Below are 14,417 nucleotides of genomic sequence, written 5' to 3'. Positions count from 1 at the left end.
CTAGCCGACTCCATCTTCCGGAATTTTCTTATTTTCCTTTTTTTTGGCCTAAAGGGAACACAAACAAGCAGAGATGATGGCTTTTGGAATTGTCACTCTACAGGAGTCTATCAGAATTTTCCTCCCCACCACCCCGCCCTCCTAGACCAGACCACTCGCTGGTACACTCAGAGCTAGCCCTGGTCCCCTGGCCTGGTTCCGTGGCCTGCCTGCCTGGCTGCTAGTGTGTGGTGGTGTGGTGCCAGTGTTCACAATGTAGTATGCAACCACTTGACTTGTGTTTGGTGTTGTACTCGTTTCCAATGTGTGTGTGTTGGCTTTCTCCTTGCAGGAGTTTTCACGATCACACATTTTGCATCAATTCAGCTTCAGGTTATTTTGTATTCATGTGTGTTTGTGTGCCCCCCCCCCCCCCCCCCCTCCCCCCGGTGCACTCGGTCTCTAACCAGAACTCTGTGTTTGCAGGCAGCATCTACTCCAGCCCCGGCCTCTACAGTAAGACCATGACCCCCACCTACGACTCCCGGGACGGCAGCCCTCTGTCCCCCACCACCGCCTGGTTCGGAGACAGCCCCCTGTCCGAGGGCAACCCCAGCATCCTGGCTGTCAGCCAGCCCATCTCTTCCCCCGACATCCTGGTCAAGCTGTACAAGCCCCAGTCTCTCCTGGACAAGGCCAAGATCAACCAGGGGTGAGTGGGAGGGGGTAGAGGCCAGAGGTGGTGGTGGAGGTGGAAGTCAGCCTGCTGTAGAGGTTAATAGCTGCCTGCTTAGTCATGGGATGAGAAGATAATTGCTTATTGTTTGTGGTTGTTCTCTTGGCCAAGTAACCCAGTTAGACGTTACCTCTCTTAGTTTGTGTGGGTTATGAGGGAACTCGCGCATGAGTTTCAATAGCCTAGTGTGTGTGTGTGCGCGAGCGCGAAATCAGAACATGTACCTTGCATAACTGTGTCACCTTCCTGTCCTTGTGTGTGCAGATGGCTGGACTCGTCCAGGTCTCTGATGGAGCAGGATGTGAAGGAGAACGAGGTCCTCCTTCTGCGGTTTAAGTACCACAGCTTCTTCGACCTCAACCCCAAGGTACAGCAACACGAGTCCTCTAACCCTGGAGTACACCAAGATAACACTGGCTGCTGTCCTCTCATTCCCACACAAAGATCAACATGGCCATCAACCAAACATTTTCAAGACTTTAGGCTCACCTAAAGTGAGCTTCTGTGTAGGTACGTCTTTCATAGTGCAGGTGAGACTGGGCTGTGTTGTGTAAAGGGATTTGATTCAGGACGTGGGCAGATAGCCCTGCTTCTAGGTATCTCCAGCTTGCAGCTTTTGGGGGTAAAGGGCAGGAAATGCCCCTCTGGGCTGTCCTGTTTGCTCAGCCGTGTGTGTGCATGTGTGTGAATGAGGGTATGGGTTAATGGCATCTCCCCCCCCCCCCCCCCCCTGCAGTACGATGCCATCCGGGTGAACCAGCTGTATGAGCAGTCCAAGTGGGCCATCCTGCTGGAGGAAATCGAGTGCACCGAGGAGGAGATGATGATGTTTGCTGCCCTGCAGGTGAGATCTGGAGCGCGTGTCTATGTGCAGGTCTTCTTCATTGGCCAGTTCTAATATTGCTTACTGCAGTGCAAGTACTTCCTCTTTTTTATTTATTTTTTCTTCACGGCATGTTGCCTTGTAAGCGGTTAATGAATTGGATGGGCTTCTCTCCCAGAGCTTGGCTTGGAGACTGCTGCAGTACACCAAAGTGTTGCCACGGCTAATTGTTTAAGCAAGGATCCGGGGGCGGGGGGCTTCAGTACATCCTGTTCTTTCACTCTTCGCGATCATCTTGATATTCAGCACCTTTTAAGACCGTTATTTTCATCGGTCCAGCTGTGACGCATGTTGGCTTATGGAGAGAGAGAGCTTCCACAGTGGAGGGGACTGTTCCTATCTGAGTGGCGCAGGGGCGGTGCCACCACCAGCCAAGACTCTTCACGTTAACATGCCAGGGCTCCAGACAGTGCCCCCCTTACCCCATGACACCCTAGCTCTGAGTCCTACACCCTGCTAGTAAACAAGCCTTGTGGTGGACAGATCACACATGCTGCTGCTTTATCATGTCATAAAGATAGTCCATCGAGTTTATAAAGGGGAGGAGAGATTGGGCAAGTGTGCGTGTGGGTAGGAATGGATTTCCAGGGGTCCAGGAAGAGGGTCAGAGCTCCCCTTTCACCCCTTCAGGTTGCCCCCTACTTCCTGGGGGGGGGGCTATTTCCGAACATCGTAAAGCTAGAGTGACGGGACCTGGGGACGCCACCCTGTCCTTACCCCCAGACCCCTTAGTAATTATAGCGCCGCCCTGGCTAGTGGAGTGGGTCCCCTGCCCCGACCACCCACCCCAGACCTGGCCTCATTCCACCACTCACCCCCCAGGTGTTTTTCTCTGTGGGGCTGTTTATTAATACACGTCACTGGTTTAGTGTTACTCTGCTTCCCGCCCGCCACAGGGGATGCTAGAGATGCTAATCCTAGCTGTGTGTTTGGATTAGCGGCTAGCCTGTCCTAACCGTCTGTTAGCACAGACCGAGCTAGGTTTCAGCTGAGGCTAAGTTTAGGGTTTCACTGATGAGGGACATTGGGGAGAGAGGACCTGTTGAGTTTTGAGAGTTGAGTTTCTGTGTCGAAAGAGCTAGCGGTGGAGAGTGGATAGTTGATCATGTCTAAATTAAGCCAGATGATTGTCCAGCATTCATAGCTGGCTAGCAATATTAGCATGTTGTCACCTTGATATGATAGTAGGGATAAATTTAGCACCTAGATATTGACAGTCAAGCCTGTATCTGGAAGGCTGCCCAGAGGAGGATATTAGGCCCAGAGCAAGTTCTGCCAATCACCATATAGCACCGCACACGCACACACAGTTGGCAGGCTTAAAAGGCAGTGTCAATGTACAGCAAGGGTCTGAGGTGGAGACATCATGGTGACATGGAGAAGCCTTTGTCCTACATACTGTAACCCTAGCTGGCTAGGGCCTGAAATACACAGCTCCCCCATTCTCTCACTCTCTCTCTCGCTCTCTTTCTCACACGCTCTCTCACAAGCTTACTCTTTCTAAACCCTCTTCTTCTCTCTCTTTCGCTCAATTCTTTCCTGCTCTTTCTCACCCTCTCTCAGCCTGTCTCTCTGAACCCCCTCTCTTTCTCCCTCTCACTTTCTCCGCTCTTTCCTGCTCTTTCTCTCCCTCTCTCAATCCTATCCCGCCCATACCTCCCTCTCCCCCCAGGCAGCTGTTCATTCATATATTGAGGGGGTGTAGTGAGGGGGGGGGGTGGACAGTATAAATACCGTTTGTCAACAACTAGTGTTTAATGTCAGTGAGTCATAGGCTTCGGTCCACCGGGGAACACCATGTTGAGGTTCTCCCTGTGATGGGGCGGTCCTAGTTTCTACACTTGCGTCTCCTACCAGGATTCTGAGCTGAGCTACGCGGTACCTCCATGATGTAAGGTCCCCCCGTGGCTGACGCCCCCACACCCCGCTCACATGTGGTCCTGCTACAGAGAGACCGTCTCAGCGACCCCCACAGAGATCTGCTGAGGCTGCAGAATCCCTCCCACTCCCACTCACTTCCTTTAATAAATCACCTCGTCTACTCCCACAGTCATTGGCCTCCAGGGAGCCAGCATCCATTCCATATGTACAGAGAAGAATATGCATTAGGTAGTTGATTTGTGTGTTTATTATTGACCTGTTTCATCGATTTATAATCCGTTATATCTCTCGCTGTCTCTCTCGCCCTCTCTCTCTTTCTCGCCCTCTCTCTCTCTCTCGCCCTCCTTTCTGCCGGACAGTACCACATCAACAAGCTGTCCATCATGTCTTCAGACAACCACATGAACAACAGTGAGAAGGAGGTGGACGAGGTGGACGCCGCCCTCTCTGACCTGGAGATCACTCTGGAGGGGGGCAAGACCTCCAACACACTGGTAGCTACGCACACACACACGCACACACACAAGCACACACCTTAGACTACAAAACAGACCCACACCTCCACCTTCAATACTCGCCCTGAAGGAGTGAATGATGACCTCCTCGCACACATTCAATCTGCTCAGCCCTGGCGCTCTTTCGATGCGGCAGCATTCACAGGGCTAGGTTCTGTTTGGCCAGCTATATATCATTGCTGCACTGACGCCCATTGTTGTGGTCCTGCCCTGTCAACTTGCATAGTTTATATAGCTTATCAGAGGAAGTGGTGGTTTTGAGATGTTACACAACCACCGCTATCGCAATCCTACAAAGAATTTCTGACCATGCTGGCAATGTCGTGCTTAAAAGTTTGAGGTTTTGTGGTTATGCAGAACCCTGTTCTATTATCAGTGTTCAACAAACTCTGGATAACTGTGTCCTTCCCTTCCTGCCAGGGTGACATCACATCCATCCCTGAGCTGGCCGACTACGTGAAGGTTTTCAAGTAAGTTCTTGAACATCAAATATTCCAGCCGACCCTGACTGCAGCATCCTCTGGGATCCACTTTCCCCCTTGATCACGAGCAGCCGTGTGTGTCTGAGCTTGTGTTAGCGTGTGTGTGTGAGCGTGTGTGTGTGAGCGTGTGTAGGATCATGCGTGTGTGCTTAGGCACTTGCGTGTGCATTTGAAGAATGCAGGGGCCAAGGGAATCTATGATCAGGTGACCGAGGCTGGTCTTGTTTAATAGGAGAGCGGCTGTCTGTGTTGTGTCACACTGAGATGGTCCAGAGTCAGTCCTACCTAGGAACACTGACTGAAAAGTCTAGGATTTTACAGCTTGTAGCTGTGGGACACCTAAGAAGCCAAACCACATGAGGCGGTCTACCTGTTGGACACAGGCCCTCGCTGACTCGCAGGTAGCTCTTGTGGTTTGATGGTCTCATAAAAGATGCAGGGTTGATCAAGAGGTTTCACTGTGAGTTTCTTCCCATTAATGTTCATGCCCGCTGTTGGCAGTACTCCCACCCCGAGTGCTGACTAAGGTCTGTCCCGGAGAAGGCTGAGCATGCAGTCTTCCCTCCCTATCGCCTCGCCTTTCTCCCTCCTTCGCTGTTACTTGGGTGAAAAGAAAAATGGTTCTGTTGTCACTGATGGTTTTGACTGTCGTGCGGGGGGGGGGGGGGGGGGGGATGACAAGAAGGAGTCTCTTTTCTGGCTGACTTCACTCTTTGTGAAGTATCTTAACACATTCTTGGTCTCTCTCTCTCAGGCCAAAGAAGCTGACACTGAAGGGCTACAAGCTGTACTGGTGCACGTTCAAGGACATCACAATCTCCTGCTACAAAAGCAAAGAGGAGGCCCACGGGACGCCCGCGAACCAGATGAATCTTAGAGGTGCAGAATTACACACACGCACACTCAACACGGCAACCGTTTCTATTCTAAGGACATCGTTGGTGATGAATGGTGTGGTGTGACCTCGGTACTGACCTCTCGTGTCTCCTCTCAGGATGCGAGGTGACCCCAGATGTCAACATCTCTGGTCAGAAATTCAACATCAAGCTGCTGATTCCTGTGGCTGACGGGATGAATGAGATCTGGCTGCGGTGTGACAACGTGAGTCGTGCTTGCCGGCTCCCTCTAGCTGACTGGAGGACGGGCGCGCTGCAGTGTCATGCACGCAACACTTTGAAATAAGTGTTGTATAAATCCTAAACTGTGACCAACACCTTATTAGCATATAATGAACACATGTCCAATTGAAGCGTCACATTCAGACTCCACCCCCCTTGTCCCTCCCCCCACCAGGAGAAGCAGTACGCCCACTGGATGGCGGCCTGTCGCCTGGCCTCCAAGGGGAAGACAATGGCGGATAGCTCGTACAACCTGGAGGTCCAGAACATTCTCTCCTTCCTCAAGATGCAGCACATGAATCCAGACTCCCAGCTCATCGCCGAGCCGATCACCACGGACATCAACCCCGAGTGCCTGGTGTCCCCGCGCTACCTGAAGAAGTACAAGAACAAGCAGGTAGACTAACAGATTAGCCTAGCCTACGCCCTGACTATTTAACCTCAGATAAATGCCCCTGGCTACAGGTAACCACAGCTAGTGAAATGCTAGCTAACTTGAAAGATGCTGCTTGTAACCCATGTGGATCGCAGGATGTTGTTGATTCGCATAGCATAGACTGTTTGCAGGAAAACAAAGTTGTTGTCTTTGACGGGTTAGGGAACAGGAGAGGAAGCTCTGGTAGATGGTGGAGACGCATGTGGAAGGGTGTGTGTTTTTCCCAGGGGAGGTTGTGCATTGGTGTGATGGAAGGGGGTGGGGCAGCGGAGGCTGAGGTCAGGCGGAGGCGGTGTCTGATGATGCTTACCAGCTGGGCGCCTCCTGGAGTCTGGGCTGTCCTGCACTGGAATGCAGCCTCCCTCCCTCGCTCACACCTCCCCTTGTTCCCTCTGGCTCTCCCCGGGGGGGAACCCAGGACAGCGGCTTGTGCTCTCACACCCACCCTGATTGGCTTGGAGAAAAGATACAAGCTCCAAGTCTGTGTCTCGGCTCCAATGCAATCCCTTTTTATTCCTCCCGTAATTCCTGATCATTGAGAAATGAGGGACAGCATTGATGCTCATGCTGTCACATCTGCAGTCGTGGCTGACGGTGGCTGACGGGCCAAAACGACTCTTGAGCCACTTAGCACTCACAGCAGAGTTTCGCTTACATTAAGCTGACAAGAAAGTAGCACTATAATTAGTAGATTCTCCTACAAGTAATAGGCCTGTGTGTGTGTGTGTGTGTGTGTGTTTGCACGTGCTTGCACTGGAAGGTCTGACTGCATGCCTGTCAGTGTCATAGCCTCTCGCTCACTGTGTCTGGTAGTCATTATGCTGTGTAGGAAACGTGGACCGTTGCTAAGGGGGTGGGGGTGTCGGTTAGTGATGACTAAGGGCTAGTCTGAGTCTGGAACCGAATATTCACATCCGCTAGACCTCTATATAAAGAGAGGGGATGGGGAGAGAGGGAGAGAAAGAAAAGGGGGTGGACAGGGAGAGGGGGAAATGGCAGAGGGATATGGGAGAGGGAGGGAAAGAGAGAGAGAGAGGGGAGTGATGGGAGGGCAGGGGGGGACTCGTCAAACAGGAAATGTCTAAGATGGGATGAACCAACCGCCATGGGGATGTCTGCTGTGCTTGGCAGTCTCGCTGTGGAACGTCTGTGTTCTAGAACAGCGAGACTGAAAGGGGGGTCAGAGGGCGGAGCTGGGGCGGAGCTGGGGCTGGTTCCTTCGATGGCCCCCAGCGATCACTTCAAAACAGGAAAACGGAGTAGAAAAAGAGCGCCGTCAGCGTGTGTGAAGTGAGAGGCAGATCACGGCCCTGAAGTAGAACCGGTCCTTGCCTGCTTCTCATTCCTGGCCTGCGGGGGCTGTCTGTACGGGGGGGGGGTTCTGGCCCTGGTCCAGTTCTGACCCAGTCCAGCCCGGTATCCTGGTCAGAAAAGCCCCCCCAAGACATAACGTGTCAGTGGTATTCTTCTTGGCCTAGACCAGTGCAGTGGTGAGGATGGGTGGTCTGGAGCTGGAACAGAGTGTTCAAAATGTTTGCTTGTGTTTGTTTGTGTGTGTGCGTTTATGCTCTTACGTGTGTGTGTGTGCGTATGTCAGTGGAGCAATCAGCAGCGGGCGCGGAGCATCAGGAAGTCAGCCCAGCTTGGGAATGCTGAGGGGGAAGAGAATCAGGGAAAACCCTCTCCTGTCTCGCAGTCAGCTGGGCGCTGGCTCTCTTCTCCCTCCTTTCCCCAACTGGACTTGGACTTCCTCTCCTCTCCTGCCCCGTAACCCCCCCCAACCCCACCCCCAGTGGGACTTCCGTGCTGCAGTTCCCAGCGGACGCACACGAGAATATTTTGATCTCTGGGAGTGGACTTGGATTGGTTTCTGACCAAACATCTAGTTTTCTGTAAGGGGGAAAGCAGATGGGGACATGCACAATAACAAACAGGGACGTGGAGCCCTCACTTCCAGCTCCTGATACTTCCTGTGGAAGATGCCCTGGGACTGCACCGCCACCTAGTGGACCAGCAGGACACTGCATGTTGAAAGTCATCGTGCTGACTGACCGACTCACACAATTGACTTAAATGCAGGTTGATGCTGCCCTGGATTTTAAGTATTTTTCATGACAGTAGCTATGGTTTTCAGTTGGCTTCGATTATCATTGGAGTGCATTCCTACTGGCGTGCCAGAAAGTATGATGTGTGCTAACCTTCTCTGCCTGCCCTGACAGACCTGACCTGCAAACACTGTGACTGCTGCTGCCTCTGCCTGTGCCTCTGCCTGTGCCTCTGCCTGTGCCTCTGCCTGTGCCTCTGCCTTGCTGCATGCACCACCCCCCACCGAGCCCCCCCTTCACCTGCCTTTCATTTACCCTGTTACGATTGCAGCTCTGCTACCTGGAATTCAAACTGTATTCATACCTTTTTTGTTTTTCTGTCCATGGCGGTGTTCTTACTTGCTTTTTGTTTTTTTCTTTATTCCTCCTCCCTTTTCTCTTCTGCACCCTCCTTCCATCTCCCCCTCCCTCCCTTCAGCCTGGCTATATCAGGGACTTGGTAAGTCAAGATGTGTGTGGAGTTCTGGAAACTAACATTTAGTAGACGTCTTGGTAGACCGCTTCCAATACAATCACATTCTATTGAGAAAAATACGGAATTGTGTCTATAGGAATGCTGTGTGTCAATGCCAATGAAGGACACTTTCCAGAGCTTTGGTTGTCTTTCTAAACCACAACAGTGGTATAATTTACCAGTATCGACCCTTAGTTACACACAGTTAATTTTGCAACTTTTATATCACCTTTTTCATGCTAGTTTCCCATTTGTCCTTCCACTACTAACACACGTTTAACTGTCACATTCGGCCGTTCCGGTAGACAACTAGTCTAACCTTAGTCTAGTCCATGTCGCACTAAAATACACCGTTTCTCAGGAGTTAGCGGAGAGCGATGTGGGTCCTGCAGAGCCAGGTCTTCACATCTGTGCTCTGCTCGTCAATGACTCATGTTAAAGGTTTGGGCTGTCCTCCTCACAGGACAGCTTTAGGGCTATAAAGGAATACACACACAATACACACAGAGGTGGGGTCCTCTCCATGGCTCATTAACCTCAGTCAGTCTCTTTTGAGTGTTTCTCTGTTGCTCTGCTGTGTGAAATGAGCAGCTGTACAATTTTCTTTTACTACAGCAGCCCCCCGCTCTGGGCCGACCCCTGGTGCCCTCCTGGAATCATGGGGAGGTGTAGGGTGTTGGTGGGACGTGGAGTAGTGGTGGTTTTAGTTTGGGTTGAACGGCGGGGTTTTAGTGCCGTGTTGGAAGAGCAGTGTGTGCATCAGTAGTTTCATTTCAAAGCAGGGGTGTGTTTCGACGTTGATATCAATAACCTGCGTGTGTGTGTGTGTGTGTTTGGACAGATCTCAGCCCGGATCCTGGAGGCGCACCAGAACGTGGCCCAGATGAGCCTGATTGAGGCCAAGATGCGCTTCATCCAGGCGTGGCAGTCCCTTCCCGAGTTTGGCATCACCCACTTCCTGGCCAAGTCAGTCCCCTCCCCACGCACCAATCATATCCCACCTCACACACCCTTCCCTCACACTCTGAAACGTTTATCCATTTGACATGGATTCACTCAGCAGATGCGTTTATCCAAAATAAAATATACATACACACAATTCCAACCTCACATGCCAAATGAAGTCTGTCATGGTTCCCAGGTTCCAGGGAGGAAAGAGGGAGGAGCTGATTGGCATCACCTACAACCGTCTGATCCGGATGGACGCCAGCACTGGGGACGCCATCAAGACCTGGCGCTTCAGCAACATGAAGCAGTGGAACGTCAACTGGGAGATCAAAATGGTAGGAGGCTTCGAGGGCGAACAGTAGGACTGTGTGCGCACACACACACACACCTATACCCTCACACGAACAGGACTTCAGACACGTACACACCTCAGATTGACACGTTTCACAGTCAGCCCTGTCAGTAGGGATGGTGGCATTGTGTGTCGGCTGTAACACATCTTCAGAAAGTGTCTTCTTTTTGGCCGTCAAGAAATTGAAAAGGTGTCACCGTGATTAATCACAAAATTCACCTTAAAGGGACATTCAAATTTTTAAGACAATCAACCTGGGAGTGGGAAATAAAGATGCTGTCTTTGTGCAAATATATGTACAGTATATTACTGGAAATCAATTAACAACACAAAACAGATATTGTCCATTTTGCATAACATGACATCCACGTTATCACTTTGACAGCCTTAGTCTTTGTCTTTAATGAGTAAATCTCCGTGGTGTCCTGGTAAAACTATCTAGCTAGACAGTGTCTGCGTGTTCACTGTAACCCACATCCCTCTGTGCCCGTTCCCCAGGTGACGGTGGAGTTTGCTGACGAGCCTAGCCTGGCATTCATCTGTGCGGAGGTGGACTGCAAGGTGGTGCATGAGTTCATCGGGGGCTACATCTTCCTGTCCACGCGCGCCAAGGACCAGAACGAGTCTCTGGACGAGGAGATGTTCTACAAGCTGACCAGCGGCTGGGTCTGAGTTGCCCCCGGCAACCCCTAGGGGTCTGGGTGGGGTGGAAGGGCTATAGATCTATTTGGTTTATTTTATTATATTTTTTTGGTCTTTAAAATTTTTGGAATCGTGTTCAGAGCCCGATGCTGGGCCACTGTTGCCATGATTAAGAAGCTGACCGTTTTAATCTTTATTCTCCCCCCTCGCCTTAACGCTGACTGTTTTTTGTAAAATACTAACACTGCTCAACGCGGTCCAGATGAACTCTGTTGACCTCTGACCTTTTCTGGCCTCCCCCATGACATCACAAGCCTTACACAGGAAGTTCCCACAACCCCTCTGTCCACCTCTCCCGACCTACTCCTAGACCCAGGGGGCCGGCCCCAACACTACGTCCATTATTGACAACCTATCAGAACCAAGGAGTGCTCTCCATCCCAAAGACTCTGAGTGTGTTCACTGTGACTGTATGAAGAAGCTGACACCAGGGGCCTTGTCAGCTACAAGAATCCGACCAGACTATAAACCAATGCATCAGTGCTTATGAACGATCCAGTTATTTATTTATCCATCTATCTTATCTATCTGTCCCTGTTTATGGTTGTGTTCTGACTTGTCATTCTAGCGAGGCGTGGACTGTGTGATAAAGTGACTGCGTTCTAATGGTCATGTTACTTAACATGTGGTCCCGCTAATGATATTCTTTCTTATTTTCTTATTTACTCCTAACACGCACACAAAACACAAACACGCTCACATACACACACAAACACTATATAGGAAGTAGTGGTAGCCAAGATTATAGGATATCACCTCTTTCCAAGCAAAGATGTGTTGTGAGAGATTGGCTTCTGGCCAATGCGTGTCCACACTTTCCTCTCAATGAAGGATTCTCTCCCATCCCCCTAGTCCATATAAAGTCTCCTGTAAGCACTTCTACAGTATATAGACGGTCTCTTTGATGAAGAATAAGCTGTAGGTACATGTCCTGTTCTATGAGTTGTCGTCTTTTCTTGTCAGAGTATGCTAGAAGCGATGATGTGGTCTGTTCTGTATTGAGTAACTAGTAAACTGTGTGATTGGGCCTCACTGGGGGGGCTGTGTTCTAGAAACTAGCACCCAGGCTTCTGATGTCCATCTGTCGTTACTGTTTTGGAACTTTTGGCGGTATCATTGAAGGTAGTTTGCCAAACTGTCTCTGTCTATCTCTAGCTGTTTAACCACCCGTCTAGAGCTGCCAAGTAAGTGTCAATAGCATGTGTAGGTGGGTCCAGCCTGGTAGTCAGGTCAGCACTGCATGTACAACACAGTCACAGGGCTGCCAGACATGACTGTAGCCTTCTGCAGCTCTCTGTTTTACCTTACTGCCATTCTTTATCTTACACCATCAAGTATTATTATCGTTGTTATTATGAATACATACCGTTTTCTCATGATGCACCAGCAATAGGGCACCCAGTTTGAAGAATGAATATGCAAAGTCTGTTGTTTTTTTCTTTCTTTTTTTGTCTTCTGTATGAAGGAACAGTAAATGAAGTATTAGTTTTTTGTAACTAATGTAAAAACACAGGTTTTATAGAATTGTACAGTTGTTGTTTTTTTGTTGCTGCTTTTTCTGTTCTTTTGGAAGTGTATTTGTGTTTCCAGAAAAGAGGGGGAAAAGCCATCTGTCAACATTGTGTAGTCTGAAGATTTTGTGCCTGCCAATGTTACAGTCTTATTGAGTTTTTAAGATGAAGATATTATAAATATATATGACGATAACACTAGTCTCAAACTCCAGGTTGGTAGGATTTTGATTTGTTATTACACAATATTGTTTTAATTATTACTCTTAAACATTGATATGTTGCCTCTCTCCTATAAGCTAAAGTACATTTCTTCATTTCTGTTCTAGAAGTTTCAGCACTGAGTTGCTTCTCTCCCCACTCTCCTTGAACTACCACTGTTGCTGCAAAAATCATACTCTGTTCAGTGCCTTTTTAAAGATATATCACTTACACAGGTTTTATCACAATTGTAGCTGTTTTTTTGCTTTTTGGTATGAAGGAGACCCTTTTAGTTTAGACCCTGGAGTTTGAGACAAAAATGTACTGAAGTCGAGAAAAACTAACAGGCTTGGTCTGTTTTCTTTCTCCTCCTGTAACATTGTTTTAGTTTCTCGTTTGCCTCCGATGTCCAGAACAGCAGAGCATGGCCTGCTGTTGACAGACTGTAAAAATGCATTTATTTTAAAAAATAAAAATAATTTTTATTTAAGTTGGATTGTTCATCATTGAATGTGTCCAACATGTCTGAGGACAGATAATTAATCCTTTTTGCAGTATTTATGAATGTCCACTAGAGGGCAGTACAAACACATCCATATTCCACACCACAGAAGGCTTCCTCCAGGCTGGAGTCCAAACGTCTCCTAGGCTCTCTGTTTTTAAAGCTGTCTTGTTTACCTAGCATCGCCATGGAAATTGAGTGGCAGATTGATGAGGTTAGGAGCCCCACCTCCTTTGGTCCACATTCCAAGATTTGTTCCCGCTACCGGCTGCGCCGTCGTGGCAACCACCTGTTTGTCCATCCATCTGTTCTTCTGTCACCACCTGCCCAGTTGTGGGCGGAGGTGGTCGTGGTGATGGAGGAAGAGTCCTGGCTACCGAGTGCCCGCTCTCCTTGGGACCTTACAGGGAGGAAGAGTGGAGCCAGATGTTGGAGCCTGATGTAGGCATCCTTACACCCATGTAAGATGGGTGTAAGGAAACTACATAGTTTCCATCAAAATGTTTAGGTCTATTTCAGACCTGCAGTTTCAATGACTCGGCTGTACCGTGCAGCAGGTCTGGACTGGGACTGAAAAACGGCCTGGGACCTGTTTCTAAATCGAAATAACTTCAGGTGGACCCGGAAGTTGTTCTCTGAATAAAACATGAATGGTAATAAAAAATGCCCTGTTTGAAGACCAAAGTAAAAGGCAAATAGATGCAATGTTTACATCCTGGACTGTAACATGGAATTATGACAGCCTACCACCTGTTCTCTCTTCTTCATCCCTGTGCTTGTTGACTGAGTTCAAGTTTGTCATTCACACTGTGGAGTTCCTGGAGTGAAGTGAAGCAATCAGCCAGTTCTCTTTTTTATGTTCCACATATTCTGTTGTCAGCTAGTAGACCTTGTATCCCACCTCAGCACGATGGGTGATCTGCACAGGGATCGTCAGAGCGTAGACAGATTCAGACAGAATTAGCTGAGTGGACCGCAGAGGCCGATGAAACATCATATCTTCTGAAAAATAGCCTCTGTGTGGTCACACCCACACACACACAAGTACAGCCTTATGTCTGTTTCCAGTCTGTGAGTGCGGCGTGCATTCCCTCATGTCGACGGTCTTCAAGCCAGGAGTTGTTGGCAGTCGGCTTGATAAAGATTACTTCTTTCCAGTCTGTTGGAAAATCGAATGCATCACTTAGAGGTATTTTCATCCCTTCCAGAACAGAACCAGCCAATACAAAATGCACTCAAACAGTCATATACTTTTGGAGGTTGTTGATTGTTTATTACTTAACCTCACAATCATGGAATTATGAGCATGAGGGCTGTACCTAACCTCCTGGATTTTTCAACACAATACAAGTCTTCTGTACAACTTAGAATTGGTTTTCATTCACAAGCATGGAATTGTGAGCATGAGAGCTGATTGACGACACATCTTTCTAAACTTTCTCTTGATAAAGGACTCTTGGAAGTTTCACAGAGAAGTCTCCCCCGGTGGGGTGATCACATTCTACATCATACCATGCAGACACAGAAACATGATCAATTACCTGCACAATTAATAATGAAAACATCACACCTCCTCAGTTCAACCACTCAACCACATCACAGTTCCTTTCAT

General features: G+C 49.1%; 1 protein-coding gene across 3 annotated transcripts in view; it reads left to right on the top strand.

Annotated features, from left to right (window-relative positions):
* The window catches only part of fermt2 (FERM domain containing kindlin 2), a 45,380-nt gene extending 32,587 nt beyond the window's left edge, over positions 1 to 12,793 (top strand). For 2 of the 3 annotated variants that reach the window (XM_067243081.1, XM_067243079.1), the window contains 12 exons: positions 466 to 691; positions 980 to 1,082; positions 1,452 to 1,559; positions 3,839 to 3,973; positions 4,415 to 4,464; positions 5,231 to 5,355; positions 5,471 to 5,577; positions 5,770 to 5,991; positions 8,554 to 8,574; positions 9,431 to 9,555; positions 9,731 to 9,872; positions 10,388 to 12,793. In XM_067243081.1, coding sequence (XP_067099182.1) covers positions 466 to 691; positions 980 to 1,082; positions 1,452 to 1,559; positions 3,839 to 3,973; positions 4,415 to 4,464; positions 5,231 to 5,355; positions 5,471 to 5,577; positions 5,770 to 5,991; positions 8,554 to 8,574; positions 9,431 to 9,555; positions 9,731 to 9,872; positions 10,388 to 10,561 — 1,538 coding nt within the window. In that variant the 3' untranslated portion in view covers positions 10,562 to 12,793. The remainder of the gene's footprint in view (positions 1 to 465; positions 692 to 979; positions 1,083 to 1,451; positions 1,560 to 3,838; positions 3,974 to 4,414; positions 4,465 to 5,230; positions 5,356 to 5,470; positions 5,578 to 5,769; positions 5,992 to 8,553; positions 8,575 to 9,430; positions 9,556 to 9,730; positions 9,873 to 10,387) is intronic. The other variant, XM_067243080.1, reaches the window with a different exon arrangement.
* The last annotated feature ends 1,624 nt before the right edge of the window (positions 12,794 to 14,417 follow it).

Source organism: Osmerus mordax, chromosome 9, assembly GCF_038355195.1.
Source record: "Osmerus mordax isolate fOsmMor3 chromosome 9, fOsmMor3.pri, whole genome shotgun sequence".
In the NCBI taxonomy this organism is placed as follows: Eukaryota; Metazoa; Chordata; class Actinopteri; order Osmeriformes; family Osmeridae; genus Osmerus; species Osmerus mordax.
The sequence above is the reverse complement of the archived record's forward strand: the minus strand, read 5'-3'. Positions and strand labels throughout refer to the sequence as shown.